The 26,796-nt window shown below is 38.6% G+C and overlaps 1 protein-coding gene and 1 non-coding gene across 6 annotated transcripts in view; one reads left to right on the forward strand and one right to left on the reverse strand.

The window, feature by feature from the left end:
- PALLD (palladin, cytoskeletal associated protein) overlaps positions 1-26,796 on the forward strand; it is a 434,220-nt gene that overhangs the window by 177,518 nt on the left and 229,906 nt on the right. For all 5 annotated transcript variants that reach the window (XM_003257950.3, XM_003257949.3, XM_030816308.1 and 2 more), the window contains 5 exons: positions 227-293; positions 2,177-2,282; positions 4,794-4,868; positions 9,887-10,028; positions 10,551-10,574. In XM_003257950.3, coding sequence (XP_003257998.1) covers positions 227-293; positions 2,177-2,282; positions 4,794-4,868; positions 9,887-10,028; positions 10,551-10,574 — 414 coding nt within the window. The remainder of the gene's footprint in view (positions 1-226; positions 294-2,176; positions 2,283-4,793; positions 4,869-9,886; positions 10,029-10,550; positions 10,575-26,796) is intronic.
- LOC115836229 lies at positions 5,918-6,026 on the reverse strand. The gene has a single exon (XR_004031194.1). It is a non-coding gene; the product is annotated as a U6 spliceosomal RNA (small nuclear RNA).

Below are 26,796 nucleotides of genomic sequence, written 5' to 3' on the forward strand. Positions count from 1 at the left end.
GTATATTGCTCTGAAGAAAGCTATTTATAGTAGTACTTTTTTAAAATGAGTTTCTGAAGAAACAGTACAAATAAAAAATGGTCTGAGCCTGAGTCACTCTATTTTATTGTGTGTTTTGGTCAAAAAGACTTTTTATGTTATTTTATTTAAAGAAATATAATTCTTTGCAATTATTATAGATAACACTGATATCTTAACTTTGCCATTATCTTTAATACTTTCCCAGGTGCCAGTTCAACAGATTCTGACAGTGAAAGTTTAGCTTTCAAATCAAAAGCTGGAGCTATGCCACAGTAAGTGCCTACAATTCCATCGATTATCTGGAAACAAAGAATGGCAACAGAATGGTTGGGGTATGAAACAATGCTTGCTGTGCTTTGAAGAAAAAAGTCAACTGATGTTAATCAGAGATCAAATACTGAGGTTGGAACACATTTTTTTTTTTTTTTTTTTTTGAGACAGGGTCTTACTCTGTCACCCAGGTTGAAGTACGGTGGTGTGACATGGCTCACTGAAGCCTTGACCTCTCAGGCTCAAGTGGTCCTCCTACGTTAGCCTCCCAAGTAGCTGGGATTATAAGCATACACCACCACACCTGGCTAATCTTTTTTTATTTTTTGGTAGAGACGGGGTCTCACTATGTTGTTCAGGCTTATCTGGAACTCTTGGACTCAAGCAATCCTCCTGCCTCAGCTTCCCAAAGTGTTGGGAGGGATTATAGGCATGAGCCACCATGTCCAGCCCGAACACAATTTTTAACTTGTAAATTTGAACTTTGAAGTCTGCATTTCGTCACTGATATGCCAGAATTTTACCATATGCAATGTTAGTTTCAAAGACAGCCATCTAATTTATTATAAATGTATGGAAAGAGAAGTCACATTAAGAGAAAATCAATTAAATCATTACTAAAATGTGAGGACCAATTTATTTATGCAAGTTGGAAGATATCTAATTAGGCCAGAAGTAGGTTTTCCTTTGGATACAATCTATTTTTATTTAGATCTTGTACCCGAAATTCACAAAAATTAGTTATTCCTACAAAGACATACCAATTATTAAAATGTTAGTATCTTAATTATTTGGCAAAAATAAAATCTACCAGAAATTCGTATTATGGAAAAGTCCATAAATATTGAGTCTGTTCTAATAAATTTCTTTTATCTGCTAATGTGTACATAAAAATTATATCCATTCAGCATCAAATAATTAGTGATGCTTAAAGGATCTTATGAGATTATTTTACCACCCCTGATTTTTGATAAGGAGCTCAAGTTTAGTGAAGTTACATGGCTTGCTTCAGATTTCACAGCCAGCTACTTGACAAAGCTGGGCCTAGAAATCAACTCTTCTTTTTTTTTTTTTTTTTTTTTGAGACGGAGTCTCGCTCTGTCACCCAGGCTGGACTGCAGTGGCGCAATCTCGGCTCACTGCAAGCTCCGCCTCTGGGTTCACGCCATTCTCCTGCCTCAGCCTCTCCGAGTAGCTGGGACTACAGGCGCCCGCCACCACGCCCGGCTAATTTTTTGTATTTTTTTTAGTAGAGACGGGGTTTCGCCGTGGTCTCGATCTCCTGACCTCGTGATCCGCCCGTCTCGGCCTCCCAAAGTGCTCGGATTACAAGCGTGAGCCACCGCGCCCGGCCGAAATCAACTCTTCTTAATCTTCTCTGAATATCTCACTAGCTTATATGCACTAAGAAAACACAAAAATTCCAAGATACCGACAACAAAATTAGAAACCAGAACAAAGAACAGCTGCTAGACTTAAAATAGACAACCAAAACTTTGAGTTAAATATAGGACCCTAACCCTAAACATTTCAAATCTCTGCTTGTTAATAAAGATTGGATTTTTTCCAAATATTTTCACTTAGGATTTTCAAGTTTAATACATTAGCGTCTTCAACAGTGTCTCGGTTACATCTAGCTACTTTCCTTTTACTCATGTATTGATTTTGCTAAATGTCTATAAGGTACATTCTATAAGGTACATGCATATACTGACCACAGCCGTAGGTTATGCATTCCCATTGTGGAAGCAATTACAGTTGAAGTGGATTGACTATACAAAAAGAAACCCAGCTTTTCTGTTGAAATGTTTCAAGGAATTATTTCTGCTAAAAACAAAACAACAACAACAAATTCTGACTAAACACTCACCTTCCTATTTTCCAGAGCTCAAAAGAAAACAACTTCTGTTTCCTTGACAATAGGATCATCATCTCCAAAGACAGGGGTGACCACAGCTGTGATTCAACCATTATCTGTCCCTGTGCAACAGGTAAGTGTACCTTGAGCCAGAGGCCATAAGGGGTCGAACTCATCAGCAAACTTGTGGATTTTAAGAATATGACTTTGATTCTAACTAGTATACTCCCTTGAAATATTTTCTAAGTGGACACAAAATTCGGAGCAAAGAAAATTGTAGGTAATGTTTCTCCTTTCAGTTGACTAAAAATAACCTTTATCCAAAGCCACACTGCCAATTAGTCAACATTTGCCATTTCCATTGGGAACTTCTTTCTCTAACAGCTAATAATCTGACAAAATGATGTCTGTTTTAGCTGTAACTATTTGATTATTCCCTCACATGTGTATGCTCTTTCATATAGCCAAATTTATTAGCTCATTATAAATTAAAAGACAAGTCTGCATACCAACAAAAAGCTTTCCCACTCCTAAAAGCTAAACAAATAAGAAAAAACAACTCAAATCCCTTGACTTCACCATGCTTTTTGATCTTGCTTTTATTTTATTGTGAGACTGCTATAGCCATGAAAGAACAATAATATAAACTACTGGAAAGTAACTGTAACGAGTTTACTTTGCAAACACAAACAATATGAACTTTAAGAAAAAAAGTAAAAAACCATTACATCTGGATGTCTCTAAATCATGATTTAATGAATATGTTCAAAGACAACACTCACAGAAAGGTTTTCCCCCACAGTCTTGAAATGTAAACTTATGCTAAGTGACGAGTATGTCTTGTAAGTACCACCATGTCCTCCCTCAGCCTTTATTACCTATTGAATGCTCAGTGGTGTTTTAGTCACTATAGAGGCCAATATGTACTATTAATATGTGGAAAATACGAACAGTAGAGAGAAGACATTTGGGTTCATAAACTTGAATCAACCAGTATCAGTTACTCAGAGATGGCATATATAGTATATATTTCCTTTAAACCCCTTAACCAGAGTGGAATTTATAGAAATATTTGATTAAATCGGAGAGGCTGAGGCAGGAGAATGGCGTGAACCCGGGAGGCGGAGCTTGCAGTGAGCCGAGATTGCGCCACTGCACTCCAGCCTGGGTGACAAAGCGAGACTCTGTCTCAAAAAAAAGAAATATTTGATTAAATCAGTGGGCATTTTTTGGTATTTGATGTTTAAATATTGATAAATATTCATTGAGTGCTTGGTACTGTGCTAGGCATTTCATGGCAGGAAAAAAAATGTCACCCACCCCATTCCCAAATGGGGTGAATGTGACAGAATATATTTAGAAGTAAGACAGAAGCCTAGGAAATAGAATGATACACACACATCGAGATATGTAAATACCACAGTAATGTAAAGAGTGCATTTTTAAATGGATTAAATTCTACAAAGACATGGAATGGAAGGTAATTTTCCCCATGTTTATAGTTGAGAGAATGAAGCGCCCAGAGAAACTCCATCACTTTATTATTGCAGGCAATGTGACATCAGGTAATGCTCTGGAACCAGACTGCTTGGGTTTGAATCCCAGTTCTATCACTTCCTAACGGAGGGACCTTAAGCAAATAATGTAACCCTTCAAGCCTAGTTTCTTCATCTGTAAAATGAAGATGATAACACCATGTATCTCATAAGTTTGTCCTGAAGATCCAGTGAGTTAATCTTCATATGACACTTGGAACAGTCCCTGGCATAGAGTAAATATTAATACTATAAGGGTGTTCACATATTCTTGGGACATAAAAAGACAGTGAAAAGTGAAACCCAGACCTCTTGAATTACAGGCCAGTAAAGTTTTCCAGGGGTAATGAATAAGCTCCATTACCATCCTAGCATCTCTACAGCTCTGCCAAAATTCTTCATGATGTCCCGTGGCATATTTAGACACACGATACAAGATCCCCATCATCTTGGGTTAAGAAGCTAACAACCACTTACATAAGTGAATAAATCCAGATCATTTAAAAAGAAGTGATAGTACACAAAGAAATATTTTCCATTCACTACTCTGAAATCCTTATATTTCTCCAGAGATGAATGTCATTCAATAGGTATTTTAGCACCTTTGTTTTTTGCACGTCACTAAAAAAAATTTCTTTTCTCTCCTTTCCCATAATCCCTATATCAAAAAAGAGTACAAGTTAAATAAGATAGGTAGATGTTTGATAATTTACCCTCCACTGCTGATAGCCAATGGCTTTTATGCATTGAATCCAAACTGTATTTAAAAATAAAATACAATGTCTACGAGAACTTTTAAAAAGACCCGTGTGGAAGTCCCACACACAGAAATCCATTTGGTAATAGCATTTAAAAGCTCGTGGATCCCCAAGGACCCAGGGAACTTTTACCTTGAATATCCTTCTGAACAGAGAGGAGTAACAGATGTGAAATGAGGAAGTGGAACAATGTTTGTACTGTAAGAGTAGACGAGCAAAATGATGTATGGCGATACTGTCATTCACTCGTTTCCTTCAAGTGGGCGATCCCCATAATGAAAGGTTTCTTCAGCCCATCTTTTAGGCAATTTATATATTTAGAATTTGATCCACATGTCTCTGCTTTTGCAGGTTCACAGTCCAACTTCATATCTCTGCCGACCTGATGGAACCACCACTGCCTACTTTCCTCCTGTTTTTACAAAGGTCTGCCATCTGGAAGTCTCATTCTCTGTGTTTGCTTTGGTCCTTAAATTTCATTTACATGTGGCTTTGCATAGCAATCTTTAAAAATTAAAAGGAACAGATTAGTAGGCTGATTACCATGGTTACCTTTGGGACTAAATAGATATTTGTTGAACGACTGCCGTGTGACTGTAATCTTGTGATGGGTGCTGAGAGATGTGAGCAGGAACCTGATAGAGCCTAAAATCTGGTGGGAAAGCCAAGACAGATAGAAAAAAAAAAATTAAACACTGCTGTGTAGGAAATTGCTTGGGAGATCTAGCAAGTTTTACGGAAATTCAGAAAAACTGACTAATTTTCCATTTGTCCTGAGTCCGGAATTTGCATTGCCAGGCTGAATGACATCCATTTCATTGGTCAGCCTCTCAAGTCAGAAATGCTTCCATATATTCCACATTTCTTCTCTTTCTTTTTCCTTTTTCCTTCCTTTTTTTTTTTAGAGAAAATTATAAAACTTTATTAAAAGACATTTTAAAAGGCCCAAATAAATGGAGACCATATGCCATGCTTGCAGACTGACAGACTATATAAAGTCATGACTCCCTGATTAATCTGTATTTAATGTAATCTGGCTAAAATTCCAACAGCTTCCTGGGTTTTTTGGTTTTGTTTTGGTTTGGTTTTTTTACTTTAAATTCTGGGATACACGTGCAGAATATGCTGGTTTGTTACGTAGGTATACATGTGCCATGGTGGTTTGCTGCACCTATCAACCCGTCATCTAGGTTTTAAGCCCTGCATGCATTCGATATTTGTCCTAATGCTATCCCTCCCCTTGTCCCCTACCTCCTGACAGGCCCCAGGTGTGTGATGTTCCCCTCCCTGTGTCCATGTGTTCTCATTGTTCAACTCCCACTTATGAGTAAGAACATTCAGTGTTTGGTTTTCTGTTCCTATGTTAGTTTGCTGAGAATGATTGTTTCCAGCTTCATCCATGTCCCTGCAAAGAACATGAAGTCATTCTTTTTTTATGCCTGCATAGTATTCCATAGTATATATGAGCCACATTTAAAAATACGGAACACTTCACGAATTTGCATGTCATCCTTGTGCAGAGACCATGCTAATCTTCTCTGTATCATCCCAATTTTAGTATATATGAGCTGCCAAAGCAAGCACAGGTTCTTGGTTTTTAATTGTTTGTTTGATATAGAATTTAGCAACCTGATTCAAAAAGTTGTGTGGAGGAAAAAAATGGCTAGGAATAGCCAGGATACAGCTGAGGAAGGAAAATAAGGTAGTGTTAGGAAGGAATGGGATTTGTCCTATAAGATAGCAAGACGTTTTAAAGGTATAGTAATTAGGACAGTATGGTACTGGTACAAGGCTAGAGAAATTGATGTGTAATCGGAGTAGAGCCCACAAAGATACTGAATACCTACAGAAACTTGCAAATCGCTGGAGAAAGAATGAATTCTTCAGCAGAGGTGAAAAAGTATCCAGTTGGACTCCTACCTCATACTTTTCACGACAAACAATTCCTAGTAAACTAAAGACAAATGTGAAAGCAAATCTATAAAGCTTTTGTGAGGCAGTAAAGAAAAGCATTTTTGTAATCTCCATATAAGGAGTGATTTTTCTCCCTTCAGCTGGTTGAATCCAAGCTTTATAAAATATCTTTTCATAAGCAGTTATAGTACTTCCAGTTGGGCACAGGCAACAAATGATAACAGGTGGTAACAACTTGGAAACTACCCTCCTAGCTAGACTACTAACAAAGAAGTCATGTAAAACCCTGCCTAAAACCATGTCAATCTGACAATCAATGAAGTCTTCCTTTGATGTTTAGAACAGAAAATGTTTACAGAGGGGTGGACACTCCACATTTAGGATGTAGTTTAAGGGTTTTGCACAAGCAGCTTCCCAAGGTCATCACCAGAAAGGGTGTGTTGTCCAATGTATTGGTATCCAAGACACAGTTGATTTGGGGGTGCCAGGGCCCAACATGCCTCTTGGTTTAAACAAAAAGTCCATGCTGGTGGCACAAGGGAAGGAAAAGAGGATGCAAAGTTTTGCTTTCTTTCACTACCGGGCTTTCCTGCATGGGTCTGGCATGTGTAGATATTATGGAATTCCTCCTGGGCACCAAGAGGAACTCTCAGATACTAAGCACAAAATCCTGTTTCCTCCCTTGCAATCCGGCTCCCGCAACATAGACTTTCTATTAGTGGTCTTTTCCCCTTCCCCAAAAGAAAACCATGAAGCATTCTTTGTGCTAACAGCACAGCTTTAAAGAGAAGTAAACCAAAACTCTGTTTTTTATGTAGGTTGATTTTTAAGAACTCTCAAATTGTCAATTCACTGGAAACTCAGAGCCACTGAAAGCTCAGAGCTACTGGAAGCTCAGAGCCACTGGAAGCTCAGAGCCACTTCTCCAGCCTTCCACTTTCTGTGTCTGGACCATGGAACATCTCTCTTCTGCAGGGCTGTTCCCTTCCTTGATGCATCTGCTTTTCCCTTTCTCACTTTGGGCAGCTTCTGTCTCCGATTTGCAGGGTCCTTCTTAGGCTTGGTCTCTGGTTTGGGATGGGTAGATTTAGAAAATAATCCTGCTGATCTCCTCTGTAACTCAAACTAGCCTTGACTTTGTCACTTACAGCACCTTCTTTAGGCTTTCTCTTAGGCATAATGATGACAGTGAATGGCAGGTGGGCTGGCTTTCACAATCCAAGGGTTGCCTCCATCTGTTTTATCATGCTACTCTGGAAGAGATTCCTAGGTCTCACAGCTGGTCAGAGGCAGAGCCAGTGCTCCTGCCTGCAGGCCACCTGGCAGATTGGTGGACCACAGGACTGTGGGTAGTATGGGCATATATGTGACATTGCTTCCCAAATAGACCCCTCCAAGGAATCACAATGTAAGGTGGACTTGATGGTATGGCAAGAGGGGTCCTTATATGGATCCTGAAACCCCCAGGGCCCCCAGATCCTACACAAAGTAGATGATCTAGGTTGCCAGGTGCATCCTGTAAAGGTTGACTTTCAGTCTCCTTTGGGGCTCCTCATTATGTTCCCAAAGGTTCTCCTAATGCCTTACTATGTTTAGCCATGGCTTTTGCCAAGATAAAACTGTTAGCTCCAGGAGGATCCAAATGGCAATCCTGGAATAACCATGGAGCTTTGACTGCTTAAGTTACTTGGCATCGACCCATTTCCTACATCTCTGACTTTCCGACACTGAAAAAAAAAATGCATAATCTTAGGAATAAATCAAAGTCTCTTTTGGTGCCTCAAAGCTGAAGCATGCAAAATATTTTGGTGCCATTTGTAGTCTATCCTGAACAGCTTCCTGGACAAGCCTAGAGACATTTAATAGGTTAATCTATAGAAGCTGGACCCCATAAGTGACACTTACCCTGTTTTGATCTAATAAATTAGCTATTCTATGGACCCAGTCACAAAGGAAGAAAAATGTGATTTAAAACCGGAGACTTTCTCCATTTAAAAATAAGAAAGAAGAAAGAATGCAATCAGAAATAGTTGATCATCTAAACCTTTTCACTTAAAGACATTCTAGTTAACTACCAAAATGTTCATCAAATGTCTTCTCAGACTTCACATTAGACTTTTATAGTTCTTCTGCCAAAGTCATAGGCTTTTAGAATTTCCTCAGGGTTTTAGCACACTTACTGCAGGACATTGGTTACAGAATTGGTTTTTTCCAGGACATCATTTGTTGTCCCAACAGATAATTTAAACACACATGCATACAAACAAACAAAACAATTCACACTTCCTAATGTGAATTTGTTTGCTTTTGGTCTATATATGGGTAAATTATGTTTGAGTTATTTTGAGAGTCCTACACCCTACTTTTGATCCAATATTCTTTTTTTTTTTTTTTTTTTTTTTTTTGAGATGAAGTCTTACTCTGTCACCCAGGCTGAAGTGCAATGGTGTGATCTTGGCTCACTGCAACCTCTGCCTCCTGAGTTCAAGTGACTCTCCTGTTTCAGCCTCCTCAGTAGCTGGGATTACAGGTGCCTGCCACCATGCCCGGCTAATTTTTATTTTTTTAGTAGAGACGGGATTTCGCCATGTTGGTCAGGCTGGTCTCAAACTGCTGACCTTAGGCGATCCACCCACCTTGGCCTCCCAAAGAGCTGGAATTACAGATGTGAGCCACCACACCTGGCCGAGATCCAATATTCTGTAGTCAGAAATATAAATAGTAAGAAAGTTTAAAAGGCCCTATTGCTAGTTAATTCTGGAGAGGGAGGGTAGAGAAGATATATGTGAGGGAAATATTAATGTCCTGATATTTAAGAACAAGTATAAAAGCTTTACTTCTTTGTATCTATAAAGCCAAATTAATTTCTAATCTGTTGGGTTGTAAAGATTTATTGGTCTGGAGTTGGAGTGCGGTGAGGGACAACAAAGGCAGGAGCAAAGAAGGAGGAAATGAAGGTCAATAAGGAAGAAGTGCAGCATGTTTCATTACTCAGAATCTCAAAATGAGAAAATATAGAAACCCCTTAGCTTAATAAACTCGACATAGGAAACTAGTCAGGCAGAGGTGGTACATGAAAAGGCTGAGGCATGTGAAAACAAATGCATGTCTTTCTTCTCTTCTTGTCTAGTTTTCATAAGAATCTACTTTTATTTAGAGTGTGGTTGTTTCAAGAAATTCACATTCCACTCGCTTCCTCTTAAATGTAGATAAAGAAAGTTAACATTGGTTACCATCAAATTCCATAAATGCAGAGCGGTCAGTGCAAATTTGCAGACAGGCCAGAAAGCTCTACAGGACTTATGGGAAACTTTACTCATTTTATGACTTGGAGAGGGTGAAAAGCTGATTAATCAGTGGGTTCAAAGGTGTTTATCCTTACCTGAGTCAGTGCTAATTATTTTATGATGCAAGTTTTGCATTTTGTGTTTGTATCTGTTTTGTCTAAGGTTTGGAATTTTTATTCTGTGTTGTGAAATTGCTTAAAAATGCACCAAAGTCTGATGGGGTACGTTTTCCTTGAATTTCAGGAACTGCAAAACACAGCCGTGGCGGAAGGCCAGGTGGTGGTTCTGGAGTGCCGGGTCCGTGGGGCACCCCCTCTGCGGGTCCAGTGGTTTCGGCAAGGGAGTGAAATCCAAGACTCTCCAGATTTCCGAATTCTACAGAAAAGTAAGGAGAAGTGCCCATGTCCCCAAATCTGACCATTTTATTCTCTCCAGCTTCAAGAAAACCAAGAAGGGTTAAGTCATTGAGATGAATTGATGTCTATTTTCAAAGAGTGACAGGATCAGATAATCTTCAGTGTGTTGAAATCCAGTGAATGGAAACTGTGACCCCCTTGAAACTCTAATGAAAGTCATATATTCTTTCTTCTTAAAAAATGCATGTATACATTTGTACTCAAATTTGCATGAATAATTTTAGGAGGTTTACAAGGCTCCTAGAGCCCACCTATGAACTGCAGTTGGAAAAATTTCTTAGTGTTAGTTGATACAGGAATTTGAGTTTTTATATTTATAGAAATATAAACTGATCCATCACTTTATATCTTTTGTATGATGGAGTCTGACTGTAACATTTCTTCAGACATGTCCTAGACAAGGTAATGGAAAGGAACAAGTAGGTTTTTTTTAATTAATGGAACCGCATTCTAATACTTTGTTCAAATTATTTTTTTCATGTGGCAAACAGAACCTAGATCTACAGCTGAACCTGGTAAGAATATTTTTAGGGTTTTTTTTTTTTTTTTTTGGTGGTGGGGGAGCGGATAACGTATCTTTTGGGTCTCAATAGTTCTTTGTTTCTATCTTAAAACCATAAGCAGAACAGTGTTTTTGTGGTTCCCTGGAAATGTGAAACCTGGTTAAAAACAGTATCTTCTTTATCATGGAGTCTGTACACTGCATTTTACATCAACGTCTTTATTAGTAAAACATTAAGTTCCATTCAGGCAAGAAGGTCAAGCTCAGTGACTTCAGGCTTTTTAAAATACAGTCTTTTAGGCTCAGAAAGCAAACTAAGCTGATGATGAAAAAACATCCTCCTAAAATTCCAGTAGAGAAGGACAATCTACTGCCTACTTGTACTGATCAGAACCCACTAACAACCCCAGCTTAGAAATGTGTCTCAAATGAGAGCAGCTCAAATGGACCCCCAGGTGTTTCTCATTTGTGTGCCCTGAGCCATAAACTTTTACTATTCTGCAAGCATGAAGAAAGTCATCTTGCCCCCAGATCACTCTTAATTATCAGGTCGTTTGACCAGATCACAGTGCTATGTGATCCAGGAGCCTCGGGCCCAGCTGTTCCCTGCCTCAGACATGTTGCATATTTATGGTTCCTTGTGGACTGAAACAGTGTTTGTAAAGGAAACAAATTTTTGTCTAGGTACTTCATCGTATGTCCTCCTCAAGACTATTTTCTTTTGTATTTTTCCCATCAGCAGAGTCACAGTTTCACTTATTTCTGAACAAAGGGTAGAAAAACAAGTCATTTTCCTGTTTCTCCTGTTTGTTCCTCTGCTTCAGTGTCAAGCAGATCTTGCCACATGTGTCTTAGGAGCCATGACCGTGCTCTGACTCTTCTTGGGGGAACTGGAAAGTCCTCTTTGGGCCACTGCAGGTCAGATTACTGCAGTCAGTCCCTGAACCTCTCATGTCTGTGCACTGGATCTTTAAAAGCAGAGTTTGACCCTATTAGGATCCAAAGTTTAAGGGAGGCTGAGTAGCATCCTTAGGGAACAAGTGGAATTGATCTGCTGCCCTCTTGTCATGAATTACAAGCAGAGTAAGTCCCCCCACTTAATGTGTCAATCATCACATCAAATACTGTAGTCACTTTCCAGACTGTGGAAATATACAACTGCATATTTTGTCTGTGAAATATCTTTGAATAAAACTGCATAATGCTACTTTTCTGATACATGGATTTTCTGAGATTAAATCTGCTGCATGAGTTATTATGGGAATCCTGTAGGGAGTTAGGGCACATCTTGTGCATTTGCTATTTTAAACAACTTTAGATAGATAGGTAGATATAAAAGTAGGAACCAAATACCTTTTATCTACAAGAAATAGCTTATTATGTGAAACAAACCTATAAAGCAATTTATGTCTTTTAATGCTTTGTGTATAAATAAGACTAAAATTTTAAGCCAAAAATTGTAAAAATGTTACTGCTGGCATGAGTTAAGACAGCTTTTGACATTGCGTTTTGGATTCGGAGTGAACTCCTGCAACTCTCTTTTCATTGTGTTGTTATACGTTGTCATCATGCACATAGGTGATGATGATTTATCAAATGTAGGTTGGAAAATCACAAACTGTCATCTGCAAAGTCAAACATTGGTTAGAAACTGTGCAGCTTAGTTTTCGGTATGTGTATATTTGAAAATGAAAAACACTCAGAATATGCTGGCTAAGGAAGAATAAATCTGGATGAGGAGGGAGGAAGGAAACATCTTTCCCGCACCCTGCGTCTTCATCACTTATCCTACATACACTCCTTCTGTTTCAGATCTCCCCCGCGCCCTGCGTCCTCATGGCTTACCCTACATACACTCCTTCTGTTTCACATCTACCCTACGCCCTGCGTCCTTATCACTTACCACCTTACATACACTCCTTCTGTTTCAGTTACGGTTTGTTGCTTTGCTTCTAAAATATAGTTTTGATCGTGAATTGTTTAATAAAATTAGTCCTAAACAGCTTCATGGAATCACCTGACCTCTAGAACGTACTTAAATGCCATTTGCTTTAACGTAGCAAAATCATGCAGAAAAGAGCAAGATATGGAAGGCCTTCCTTTTAAATCCCTTGTCCTAGCAATGCAGAAAAATTTTTCCTCTTTGTGTTCACTGAATTTTCTTATTTACGTAGTTAGATTTGAAAGTGTTTAAGAAAACAGACTCCTTCATTCCAACTACAATAATAGCATTTTCTGAAAAATTTCTCCTGGCAGAGAAATATTTCTAGCAAATCTGTCAATACACCAAAAAAATATTATATAGTCAGGAGCTATTAAAAACTAACACAATGAGTTTTCCTGACCTACGATGATTTCTCCACAATTGTTTTTACCATGACACTACGAGACTTTCTTCTTTCCCTTTTACAGCGTTAAAATGCTGTGCTTCAGGAAATCAGCAGTTGGCATGCAGCATTAAATAAAATCCATGATCATGTTTGTTAAACAAAAAAAACCCTTAAACACATGAATGACTACTCAAGTGACTAATTATATGAGTTGTTATGAGTAAGAACTTCAGAACAAGCAAATGTTACAGCGTATTTGTGCTTAAACAATGTTTTGTCATGCCTGTCAAAACTAGGTATGATTCTTTTACCAGTTGCCAAGTGTTTTCCTTACATTGACCTTGAAGTTGCTATGTCAGAGGAAAAAACAAAAAATAAATATGACTGTTTACCTTCTTTAAATGACCTGATTGACTGTTATATCTAATGGAACTCTGAGCTATTCAACTATATAGAAGTATGCAGGAACCGGCTTCCCTAAAAACTGTTTTCTTAGCCATTGTTGAGTGGAAGGAAGAAAAACAGACATGACTACAATACATCTGAGGCAAGAGATAAATTTTATAGGACTAGGTCGGTGATATCTTCCAAATGCTAAAACATAAATAGCCTTTGAAATTCAGGAAAACATTTAAGCATTCTGTTTTTATTACTGTCTCTTCCTACCCTCTTCCTTTCCTCTGACAGAGTCACTCTTGCTTGCTCTCTCCCCCTCCTCTCTGTCTCTTTCTCTCCCCTCACCTCCTTCATTCCCTCCCTCTCTTCCTCTTTCTCCATCTTACTCCCTCATTCTTTTTATTTCTTTTTTTTCTCTTCTCTTTACTCTCTTCCTTATTCATGGGCAAGATGTTTTAAAGCTCCAGAAATAAAATTGAGATTCCCTAGTACCTAGATATAGCCCCATTAGGAATTAGATATTTAGATAAAGAAGGAAATAGCAGGTTGTCTCCAAATGCATCTGTGCAACTGAAACAGGTTTTTCTTGTCACTGCTGCGTCGTATCTGTCTGATGTGTTTTACACTCCCCTCTCTGTCTAGACAGAAGTCAGCTTGCATCACAAATCTTTTCAGACTGTTTTGTGAATTAATAGCTAGTCAGCTTACTTAAGACCAACATCCGTTTGTCATAGTACCTTCTCTGGCCTTCTTTGAAATTCTGACTTTGTACTGATAGACTCCTTCAAAGACTAGTCTGCGGGTGGGGGGCACAGAAGACTCATTTGACAGCTGTTAATACCCAGTCTCTTACTCAGCTGTCTGGAAACAGCCACAAACTGTGTTGAGTTACTTCTATAGCACTATCTAATAGCGTGCAAAATTAAAAACACAAAAACGTGTCTTACTGGTTGTGGAGTTATACATATAAAAGTATATTGCCTCCTGCTTTCAATTTTAATTTCTGCTAACCAGCGTGACCCATGCTAGATCTTGTACAGTAGAGTCTAGGCTTTGATTCTCTGATTCAGAATATAAAGTAAGTTACACTTAGTTAAATGTACTAAGGTGCTGTTGTAGGAGGGCAATGATAGGGATGTTTCTTGAGATCCCAGTAGAGTGTATGCTGTAAAAACTTAATGCATGTTCTAGGTTAGGATGGTGGGTTGAACAAAAGTAGGCCATATGAAACTTATAGTTCACCAAGAGTGTGAAAAGATACCCTGGGGTGCCACACCATGCTGACAGGGATGCTGTAATATATTTGAAATTTCTTTATGCAAACACATTCAAACTTGACATTTGACAGATATGACACAATGACTGGCTTGAACTAGTTCAGAATTTCAACATTAGATCACCCTCCATTCTTTTCTATGACATAATCCCTTTGTGAAACTGAGTTTTTGATGAGTGTGTGATAAAAAGTAAGTACCTCATGAAAATCCATGTGAAACATGAAATGAGGCTGGCTCATCCAATCTGATTCCAAGAGAGGTGGTACAGTGCCCAGCAGATGCACACAGCCATTAGTAAGAAATAGTGGCTATTTAAGAATAAAATAATAGTATTTTTCTTTCAATTTATATGTATTTTTAAACACTAAATTTTTTAGGCATAAATACTTATTAAGTTCTTTGGAAATAACTACATAACAAACATAACTATTAGTTATGTCTTTTGGCTTAGGAGCACCATTTAAAAGGTATTGAGAAACTTGGAGTCCCATGAACCAAGAAAGTTTGGTTTACTCTCTAGAGGAGGAGTATCCAATCCTTTGACTTCTCTGGGCCACACTGGAAGAAGAATCATCTTGGGTCACACATAAAATACACTAACACTAATGACAGCTTATGAGCTTAAACAAAAAATCTCATAATGTTTTAAGAAAGTTTATGAATTTATGTTGGGCCACATTCAAAGCTGTCCTGGGCCACATGTGGCCCAGAGGTCACGGGTTGGACAAGCTTGCTCTAGAGGGAGAGGGGGAAGATTCAAGACCCATTTGAGTACACACCAAAAAGAAAATTGAGTGGGTTTTGGAATTCTAAATGCCAAATGTGCCTATTTCCAGTCCTCTTCCAGGACTCACATTCCAGCCTGCTGGCCTGTGAACTTTACCTCTCTCAGCAGAGACTGAAGGACTCTTCTCTGGGCAATTTTAAAATCCTGAGAGAAAAAATAAATCCAAAGATAATGATTTGGGAGTTTCTCTTATAAAGATGCCACTTAGATTGTGCTATAGGGAAGGCCAAAGTGGATAAGTTCCTCTCTTGTACTCAGAGCTTCATAAACTCCCATCCCTGTCAGAAAAGCAGAGAGAAAAGGCATCTGGAGAAAACCTCTAGCATGAATGATATAGAAAAAAACAAGTGACCTTCCTAAAAGGGAACTTGGAGAAAATGGATTTGCAAAGAAAGGAAAATGTAAAACAAAACAAAACAAACAAAATACCTCTTAAAGGATATAAGGAAATCATTCCACCCAAGAAATAAAAATGAAAAGCTTTCTAGAAAAAAAAAAAAAGAGAGAGAGGGGAGGACACTTGAAAAACAGAGTTCTTGAAATGAAAAGTTCATAGCAGAAATGAAACTTGAGCAAATGTTCCACAAAGTACAACAAAATGACAAAGAAGGGATGTAAGAGAGAAAAGGCAACAAAATTAGAGATGCATAGCTGAATAACTGGGATTCCAGAAGGAGAGAAGAAAGAAGAGGCAAGAGACAGGGTTATCAATGAAATAATTTTTTTAAGGTTCCCCAAACTGAAAGTTATCAGTTTCCAGATGGAAAAATCCACTGATTGCACAACATATGGAATAAACCCAGAGCCAGGCACGTCATCATGAAATTCAGAATTTCCAGGACAAGGAGATCATTTTATAAGTGTCCTGGGAGAAAACATCAGGTTATATACAAACTAGCAAGATGCAAATAGCGTAGGCCTTCTCAGCAGTCACACTAGACACAACGAGACAATGAAGCAAGAACTTCAAAACTGTGAAAAAAGTTATCTACAACTTGGAATTCTGCCCCTAGGCAAAACTTCACATGGAAATCTAGCAAAGATATTTTCAGACTTGTAAGGTCCCCAAATTTTCCTCTGGAACCCGACAGTGTGCTCTACCACAGCAAGAGAATTAATCCAGAAAGGGCAAGAGGTGGGGTACAGGAAGCAGGAGATCACATCCAAGCAAGAGGCAAAGGGCACCCCCCCAGGAGGGTGACAGCTGTGCATCAGGAATGAAGGGCAAGTTCAGATTGAAGCCGCGTGTCTCAAGAAATAAATGCAGTAAGGCTTTCATCATTAGGAGGTTCATTGCCTCTGGTCCAGCCCGTCTTTTATTTGGATGACAGAATGGCAGGGCGGTAAGCCTGACCCAAAAATCTCATCCCTACTTGGGCTGTCCTGCTCTCACCTCCTTGGACTGTCACCTGGATCAGCTGGGAACACTCATTTTACCCCCACAGAAGCGTTCTGCTTTGACTCAGTCCTGACATCTAGAAGTCGGCCATGTTGAGTTTAATTAACCCATCTATGCCTGAGGTTGCAATTTTTTGAATTTTTGCAATCAGACCTTGACGATGACCTTGAGCAGTAGGATATAAATAACTCCCAAATGCTTAGCGTTCCAATAATGGAACACTAGGCATAAATGGGTAAAAAGCAGAAAATACCAGCAATCTCATTGCTGGATATATACCCAAAAGAAAGGAAGTCAGTATATCAAATAGACAACTGCACTCCCATGTTTGTTGCAGCACTATTCACAATAGTTAAGATTTGGAAGCAACCTAAGTATCCATCAACAGATGCATGGCTAAAGGAAATGTGGTACATATACTCGATGGAGTACTATTCAGCCATAAGAAGGAATGAGATCCTGTCATTTGCACAACATGGATGGAACTGGAGCTCATTATGATAAGTGAAATAAGGCAGACACAGAAAGACAAACATCACATGTTCTCACTTATTTGTGTGATCTAAAAATCAAAACAGTAGAAGGATGGTTACCAGAGGCTGGGAAGGGTATTGAGGGGCTGTGGGGGGAGGTGCAGATGGTTCATGGGTACAAAAATATAGTTAGAAAGAAAGAATAAGACCGAGTATTTGATAGCACGACAGGGTGACTGTAGGCAATAAGAAATTAATTGTACATTTTAAAATAACTAAAAGAGTGTAATTGGATTGTTTAATTGGAATATAATTGGATTGAATAACTAAAAGGATAAATATTTGAGGGGACAGATACCCCATTCACCATGATGTGATTATTTCATACTGCATGCCCTTATCAAAACATGTCATGTACCCAGTAAATATATATACTTTCTATGTAACCACAATCTTTTTTAATTTAAAAAAAGAAACAAAATATGGACATACCATCTCCAGCAACAACTGTATTCCTGCTGGATGCCCACATGAGGCCCCACCAGACTGCCCCACTGAGTGAGCCTTATATTTCCCAGATTCACTCAAGACCTTACCCACTGAGTGCCCTGTGGGGCTTTTGGAAACTTTCAAGGACGTCGAATCTAGTTGATGGCCCAAGATGGTTCTTGGGATCTTTTTCCTAACAGTGACAAGGTTACCTTTTCTTTAGTCAACCAAGATTTGTGCTCACTACTCACTTTTTTTTAAACTAAAGACTGCATTTTTTAAGGATACATACATATATGGTAAATGCATAAAGAAAATCAAAGGAATTATTATCTCAAAGGAGAAGGAAAATTAAATTGGGGAGAGCCTATGAGATACTTCTAAAGCACTGCAAATGTTTTATTTCATAGACTTGAGGATAGATACACAGGGGTTCATTTCACTGTTATTCCTTAAATGGTACATTTTAAATATCCTTCTTTATATATGATATTAAATACAATTGACAATTAAAAAAATCCTTTGCAATTTTTTTTTTTTTTCCTGAGACAGAGTCTTGCTCTGTCGCCCAGGCTGCAGTGCAGTGGCATGATCTTCCTCACTGCAACCTCTGCCTTCCAGGTTCAATTGATTCTCTTGCCTTAGCCTCCCAAGTAGCTGGAATTACAGCCATCCACCACCATGCCCGGCTAATCTTTGTATTTTTAGTAGAAATGGGGTTTTGCCTTGTTGACCAGGCTGGTCTCGAACTGCTGACCTCAGGTGATCACCAGCCTCAATTTCCCAAAGTGCTAGGATTACAGGCGTGAGCTACTGTGCCCAGCCTCCTGTGCAAATATTGATACACGCATTACATTTACCCACACTGCATTTCATCTTGTTGATTTTAGCTCAGAGTTCTTTTTACCAACGGTGTTAGCCAAACCATGTGGTGTGAAAGGTAAAAGCTGGATTTCTTTTTTAGTGACTTAGGACAAAAAAAAAACATAGTTGTAAAGGAAGCCATTTATGAAAATGTCCCTTTGTTACCCAGGGGACCCAGTAATCGTATCCTTGCTGCCTCATCATTTTATGAGTTTCCACAAATAAAATGGTTTTTATTTGTATTTAACCAAGGTTAAGTAGGTCCAGGAACTTGAATGCAATTCAAGGTTGCCTTCTGGGAGATATTGCTGTAATTTTGTAATTTTTAGGTAACTATAAAGAACAGAATTTGTCACCAGTAAAAACAGTTTCTGATTTAGTAATTTATTAAATGCCCTCAAATCAAAACCTTAGGAAATCCAAACATGGGAAAATTAGATTAAAATGCATCATAATTAAGGTTATTAATAACTTTAAATTTTTCCATTTATACTGGAGACAGTTTTTTTAGTACAGATAAGTAAGTCTCTAACTCCCTTTATGTGACATAAGCAGTCATTTTCTGATTTCCATTCCTTACCAAAATTTATTTTACAGATGTCTTATACATCTTTGTTCAAGTAAGATGCCACCAGATGAAAATTCAGTATTGGCCGGGTGCGGTGGCTCAAGTCTGTAATCCTAGCACTTTGGGAGGCCGAGGTGGGTGGATCACGAGGCCAGGAGATCGAGACCATCCTAACTAACACAGTGAAACCCTGTCTCTACTAAAAATACAAAAAACTAGCAGGGCGTGGTGGCGGGCGCCTGTAGTCCCAGCTACTCGGGAGGCTGAGGCAGGAGAATGGTGTGAACCCAGGAGGTGGAGCTTGCAGTGAGCCAAGATCACGCCACTGCACTCCAGCCTGGGCGACAGAGCGAGACTCCATCTAAAAAAAAAAAGAAAGAAAATTCAGTATTACAACCTGGCTCATCTCATTTCCTCATAGCTTTCTTCATTTTTACAATGTCAGAACCATACAAGCTATGATTATTCTTTCTCTCAACAAAATGTGAGCCTCTTGTCACTGTTGGATGACATTTTCTTTGAGAAGAAAAGCCGAGGAACCTGTGGGACATTGTATTAAAATTTTATCTAGTTAAAAAAAATTAGCAAAAATCGCTGTGACATTTCAATGCGTGAGGATCACTAAAAGAACATCCTAGTGTTTATTTTTTATTTTTCTATTTTTGTTCTTTAATTCTGTAATTTTTCTAAATGTTCCATGTGTCATGAACTATATACAGGCATATACCTTATTTATGCATGGAAGTATTCCTATAAAATCATACACAATGAATTCCACTCAATCAACTCTGAAACACACAAAGGAAGCTTGTAGGAAAATTGGTCTTACTGAGAATTCCTTTAGAAAATAGTCTTTTTACAAAGCAAGTGTTTTTTTTTTCCTTCATCTAAATTTCATGCATGCATTTATTTAAAAATAATTATAGGGAGCCTACCATGTGTGAGATGCTAAGAATATGGCCCTGAACAAAAATTGTTTCTGCACTCAGAGGTTATATTTCAGGGAACCAGAAACTAACTAATTACACAATAAATTATTTAGCAGGGTGAGGTGGCACATAGTCCCAGCTACTCAGGAGGCTGAGGCAGGAGGATTGCTTGAGCCCGGGAGTTCAAGGCTGCAGTGAACTATGATCATGCCACTTCACTCCAGCCTGGGCAACAGCGAAACCCCTGTTTCTAAAAAAAGATTTTAAAAATAAAATAAAACTGCACCAGCTTTATTTGATTTTGTGATTGTCTTGTACTATCTGCTAAAATCTCCCACTAGAGGCCTGGGCAACAGAGCAAGACCCTACCTTTATGAGTCAATAGATAGCTAGATATTATTTAATTACAGTTGTGATGATATTATTTATGATAGATATTACTTAATTACAGTTGTGATGTCTCCAAAAAAAGTTTACCATCCTAAAATTGCTTTAAGGTGGTAAAACTGATGAAGTTTAATGAAAAAAAAAAGGGATTCTCTGAGAAAGTAATGTTTATGGGGAAACATAAGACTGAGTAGGACAGTGCTAAGTACTCCAGGAGGAGCCAGGGCTTAGAAACTTATCAGAGCGTGGCTTCTCAAGGAGCTGCCCCAGAGCCCATGTGCCCAGTGCTCAGAAGGCAGTGATGTGCGAGGCACAGAAGGAACCTGACCAGAAGCAGGGACCTAATTATGCAGGGCTTCAGAGACCACGTTAAAATGTTTTATTTTATTCTCAAAGTCATGGAAGGATGGGAGGATGATAAAATTTCATTCTTATTAAAAGAGCCCTCTGATTTAGAAGGAGCAACTGTATATTCACCCTCAGGTTTTCTGAAAAATGGCATGACTAAAAGAATCACAAAGTCATAGAAGCATCAGAAGGAATTCTTTACAAGTCATCAAGATTGTCGCTCTAAAACCACTTTATATTATCCCTACTGAATAAAATTGTATCCTGTTTTTAAATGTAGGTTTCAAGGCACAGAATTATGTCTATGTTTATAGTTGAAGTATCCTCAGGCATTGAACTGGCAAGGACATTTTTCTCAGTGTTCCCAGAACCTCTGTCTTTCCAGGTGTAGATGATTCAAGGTTGAAAGAAGTGCTTTCCAGAGAGCGCTAAGCCCTGGGAAGATAGTCCAGGGTCGTAAGCCCTGGTTGTCTAGGCAGGAAGTGCCCAGGTGTTACTGAAAGCTGAGAAGCCTTCACCACTCACAGCAACCTCTGCGAAGGGAGAAGGAAAGTGACTGAGCACTGCCTGAAGCCCACTGCTCCAAACCTCGTAAGAAGGGGCTGTTAAGCATGTCCGCATTATAAGCTTATATCCTGTTCCAATGTGTCTTATACCTCAGAGGACATATTGCCCTCCCCTTGTGCAGATGAATAATCCTCATGAATCATTTGGATAATGAGAATAGTTTTTTCAGCATCGGGAAACTCCATTTCCTGACTTAAATCTTTCATTACCTTACTTTACATAAGATTTCTTGTGTCCTGAACTAGGAAAAATGCAGCACAACTAGAGAGGTTTTGTGCTGTAGAAAAAAAGAACATTAGCTGGGTGTGGTGGCTCACGCCTGTAATCCCAGCACTTTGGGAGGCTGAGGCGGGTGGATCACCTGAGGTCAGGAGTTCGAGACCAGCCTGACCAACACGGTGAAACCCTGTCTCTACTAAAAAGACAAAAAAATGAGCTGGGTGTGGTGGCGTGCACCTGTATTTCCAGCTACTTGGGAGGTTGAGGCAGGAGAATGACTTGAACCTGGAAGGCAGAGGTTGCAGTGAGCCGAGATAGCACCATCGCACTCCAGCCTGGGCGGCGAGTAAAACTCCATCTCAAGAAGAAAGAAGAAAAGGACATGCGTGTGGGAGACGGGATGCTGACCTTCAGCATTTTGGCTCTAGCATTAATTAGCCAGGACCCTGAGAAAATCACTTTGAACACCCAGGATTCATTGATATTGAGCCTGAAGAAATGAGGGATTTGACCTAATCAATCTCTTACAGCACTGATCTTGTATTTCCCCTTCTATGGCTAACCACACTTTTAACTCATTCTGTGACCATATGCATTCAATTTAAAATTTCCCAATCCCTTGTAACTTTCCAGAGACATCTCACTTTCCAAATGATTAATCTTACGTGAAGCTCCAGCTTGAATTATTTCCACACTTTCTATCTTCCTCTTCAAATGGAAAGCCAAGAACTGTGTATATAGTACAGTCGAAAAACACAGGATTACTTCATACTCTCTCTGTTGTCTTACTGTTTTCCTTCTATTCCGTGAACTTTTTAATGAAATAATTACTGTATGCTCTACGTGTGTCAGTATCTCTCAAACCTTTATCTGGAAACCCTTTTCTTAATATGTCAATCACCCAGGATTCATTGATATTTATTGAGCCAGGAACTGTGCTGTGGGGCAGTATTTTTAAACTGCTGCTCATGGCCCATGAAGGTGGATGGCAACCACCATGTTATAAAAGTAGAATAAAAATAGTAGCATGCACCTTGTGTAATAACTTTAAATATTCTTTCGTGAAACTTTTATTTCCATTATGTGTGTGTGTGTGTGTGTGTGTGTGTATGTTTGTATATGTACCTATCCTATACATGTGACTGGGTTAGACATAAAATGTATCTCTTCTGTGGATTTCAATGAAAAATATTTGAAACCTATTTTTTTAGGACACAGTTCTCTATACTTTTCTCAAGATAAAAATAATCTGGAAAGGGCATTGAAAAAAAAAAAAAAAAAAAAAAAACGCTTGGCCCCAACCCAGATCCACTAAATCAGAATCTCCAAGGGAGAGGAAGGCCCTGTGTAATCAACATATTTAACCAGTGAGTGCTGCAGGTGATTCTTCCCATCAAACAAGTTTGGAAAATGCCACCGTGAAAAACTCAAGATTCAAAAAGTTAACAATAATCTCCACCCTATCTTATAAATAGCTGTGTCTCCCCATCGCAACCAGAATAACCCAATCTTATTGAGGAATTAAGGCATATCTAATACAAATGTTAATAATAGTTATATCTACATCCTTGAGTGTATACCAAAGGCCACATGTAGGATAGAAATAAAATTAAAGTAATGCAGAGTCCTGCCTGTTTCAGAGTTGCCAATTCATTTTTCTATCCTTTAGTTTTTCTTCATCATTTTAAACAAAATTCACTGATTTAAAAATATCAAAATAGTTTAAATATACATTATGCTTCATAGTTTTGACATGTTTTTATATTTATTTTTTGTCTGATTTTGAATTGGTAAATATCATAATACATAAATACATATAAGATACGTTATTATATATTATGAGAAAATAATTGTTAAGTATGGGATAATATGCAAGCTTTTGACATATGTATACTTGTAGAATGATCAAGCTAATTAACACATCCATTACCTCAAATACTTATCATTTCTCTTTAAAATACTCTGTTAGCTATCTTAAGATATACAGTACATTATTTTTAGCTGGGTGCAGTGGCTTATGCCTGTAATCCCAGCACTCTGGGAGGCCGTGGTGGGCGGATCACGAGATCAGGAGTTCGAGACCAGCCCGGCCAACATGGAGAAACCCCGTCTCTACTAAAAACACAATATTAGCTGGGCTTGGTGGCGCATGCCTATAATCCCAGCTACTCAGGAGGCTAAGGCAGGAGAATTGCTTGAACCTGGGAGGCGGAGGCTGCAGTGAGCCGAGATTGCGCCATTGCACTTCTGCCTGTTTAACAAGGGCGAAACTCCTCTCAAAAAAAAACAAAACACTCTTGAGTCTCTTGTAATTGAAATATAGGCCATTGAGCTCGCTTGAAATTGCTGTACTTTTTGGTGTTTTTCATATATTGATGCCTATGCATATATGCTAAACTTGTTACAGAGAGACAACAGAAATATCCAGTTAGATAAGGGATAGATTATTTCAGGTTATTTGCATATATTTTTAATGTATTATTTTAAATTTTTTTATAATTTTTGAGATTTGTATCTATATGTTTTTCATATATAGATATGAAAAATATATATATAACCTGAAATAATCTATCACTTTATATAACTGGATATTTCTGTTCTTTCTTTGTAACAAGTTTTAGTGTATAGATACAAGCTGAAATATATTGTCTCTTTTAAAATTGAAGCTTCACGAAAATTTTTAATTATTTAAAAGATAGAGAACCATATACCTGTTTGTACCTTAAAAAATTTGTATGTTGCCTGGGCGCGGTGGCTCACGCCTGTAATCCCAGCACTTTGGGAGGCCGAGGCGGGTGGATCACATGGTCAGGAGATCGAGACCATCCTGGCCAACATGGTGAAACCCCGTCTCTACTAAAAATACAAAAAAATTAGCCGGGCGCGGTGGCGGGCACCTGTAGTCCCAGCTACTAGGCAGGCTGAGGCAGGAGAATGGCGTGAACCCAGGAGGCGGAGCTTGCAGTGAGCCGAGATTGCGCCACTGCACCTCCAGCCTGGGCGACAGAACGAGACTCCGTCTCAAAAAAAAAAAAAATTGTATGTTGTATTTGTATTACCTATTCAAAAAAAATAAAATTCTTTAAATGGCAGAGATAAATCTTAAGAATAAAGAAAAAGAAGACAATTCGGGAAACTACATTTGGTTCTGTTTTTACAGACTCAATAGGAGGGGTTGCAAAGCTATCAAGACAAGTGGGAGAAAATGACCAAAAAGATCCTGTCTTTGTGATTATAGGATCATTACAGTAGATCAAATATTTGGTCAATTTTTTAAAATATTGCATAATGAACTAGAATTTTAATTTCTTCAGAAGTCTGAAATAAACTTTTAATTCTTAATTGCCTAAAAATTTTAATTCTATATTATATTCCTACTTCCATCTTCTATTTCAAAAAATTTTTGCCAAATAGTTTCTGGCAAACATTTTTGCTTGCAGCTGACTTAACTGCCTTTTTAAGACAGCACAATTTTGAAGGAAAGAGAGAAGGAGGGCTTAAAAGACTATGCCATTGTCATGTGGGCATTGAGGGTGTAAGCTTTTGGAGTTGGAATAGACCTGATGATTTTCTTTTTTGTTGTTGTTGTTTGTTTTTTTTTTTGAGACGGAGTCTCGCTCTGTCGCCCAGGCTGGAGTGCAGTGGCGCGATCTCGGCTCACTGCAAGCTCCGCCTCCCGGGTTCACGCCATTCTCCTGCCTCAGCCTCTCCGAATAGCTGGGACTACAGCCACCCGCCACCACGCCCGGCTAATTTTTTTTTTTTTTTGTATTTTTAGTAGAGACGGGGTTTCACCATGGTCTCGATCTCCTGACCTCGTGATCCGCCCTCCTCGGCCTCCCAAAGTGCTGGGATTACAAGCGTGAGCCACCGCACCCGGCCAGACCTGATGATTTTCTAATTCAAGTCTAATTCATGTAAAAGATGTGTCTCAACCCTTTAATAAGATTACAGACAACTCAAAGGCAGGAACCATTAATTATCTCTATATCTGCAGCTATAAAATATTAAGACAGTGTACTCTTAAAAATGCTTAACAAGTAGAGAGATGACTGTAAAAGCTTCTAGGAGCTGTTCATGGATGGAGATTCCAGACTTTATCTCAAAAAATTTTCTCAACATCTTAAAACCTTTCCTTAACAAGACTTTCCATTCATTTAACCTACCTTCTGCCCTCTTGCTGCAATTAGGAACCATTTGTTCTTATTGTTCTTCAAGAAAGATGTAGAATGAGCAACTTCTTCCTGACTTTAATGTCTTTGCATTTATGATACCTATCACAGTGTTTTACTTAAATTAGCATTTTTGGTTTTCTTTTTTTCTTTTGAGACAGAGTTTCACTCTTGTTGCCCAGGCTGGAGTGCAGTGGCCAGCCAGATCTTGGTTCACTGCGACCTCCGCCTCCCGGGTTCAAGCAATTCTCCTGCCTCAGCCTCTCAAGTAGCTGGGATTACAGGCACCTGCCACCATGCCTGGCTAATTTTTTTGTGTGTGTTTTTAGTAGAGATGGAGTTTCACCATGTTGCCCAGGTTGGTCTTGAACTCCTGACCTCAAATGATCCGCCTGCCTCGGCCTCCCAAAGTGCTGGGATTACAGGCATGAGCCACTGCGCCTGGCCTTAAATTACCATAAATGGATGAATACTTAATATAGATTTCATTGCCCTTTACTTTTTTTTATTATGGTTAAAGAAACATATAACATGAAATCTACCTTCTTAAATTTTTAAGTATACACTACAGTATTGTTAACTATATGCTTAATGTTGTACAGCAAATACCTAGGATGTTTTCATCTTACATGACTGAAACTATGCCCACTGAACAGCAACTGCCATTCCTCCTTCACCCCAGTGCTTGGCAACCAGCATTCAACCTTCTGCTTCTAAGAGTATGACCAGTTTAGATACCTCTTAAGTGGAATTTTGCAGTATTTCTCCTACTGTCATTGCCGTTTACTTTTACCTCAACTGAATAATTTAGGTTCAATGTAGAACACAAAATTAATAATAGAACATAAAGAATAAACTAAGTTTTTCACACCCCATTTAAACATCAAATTGAATAATATGCTGGAAGAATAAGGTGTGTGTTTTTACAACTCTTGCAATTTTAAACCTGTATTAATATATCTTAGAAATGAGTTGAGCTTGAGCTACACAACAATGCTAACCTCTCAAAAGCTTATAATCACCGTAGTCC

The sequence above is a fragment of the Nomascus leucogenys genome, chromosome 7b (genome assembly GCF_006542625.1).
Source record: "Nomascus leucogenys isolate Asia chromosome 7b, Asia_NLE_v1, whole genome shotgun sequence".
Taxonomy (NCBI): Eukaryota; Metazoa; Chordata; class Mammalia; order Primates; family Hylobatidae; genus Nomascus; species Nomascus leucogenys.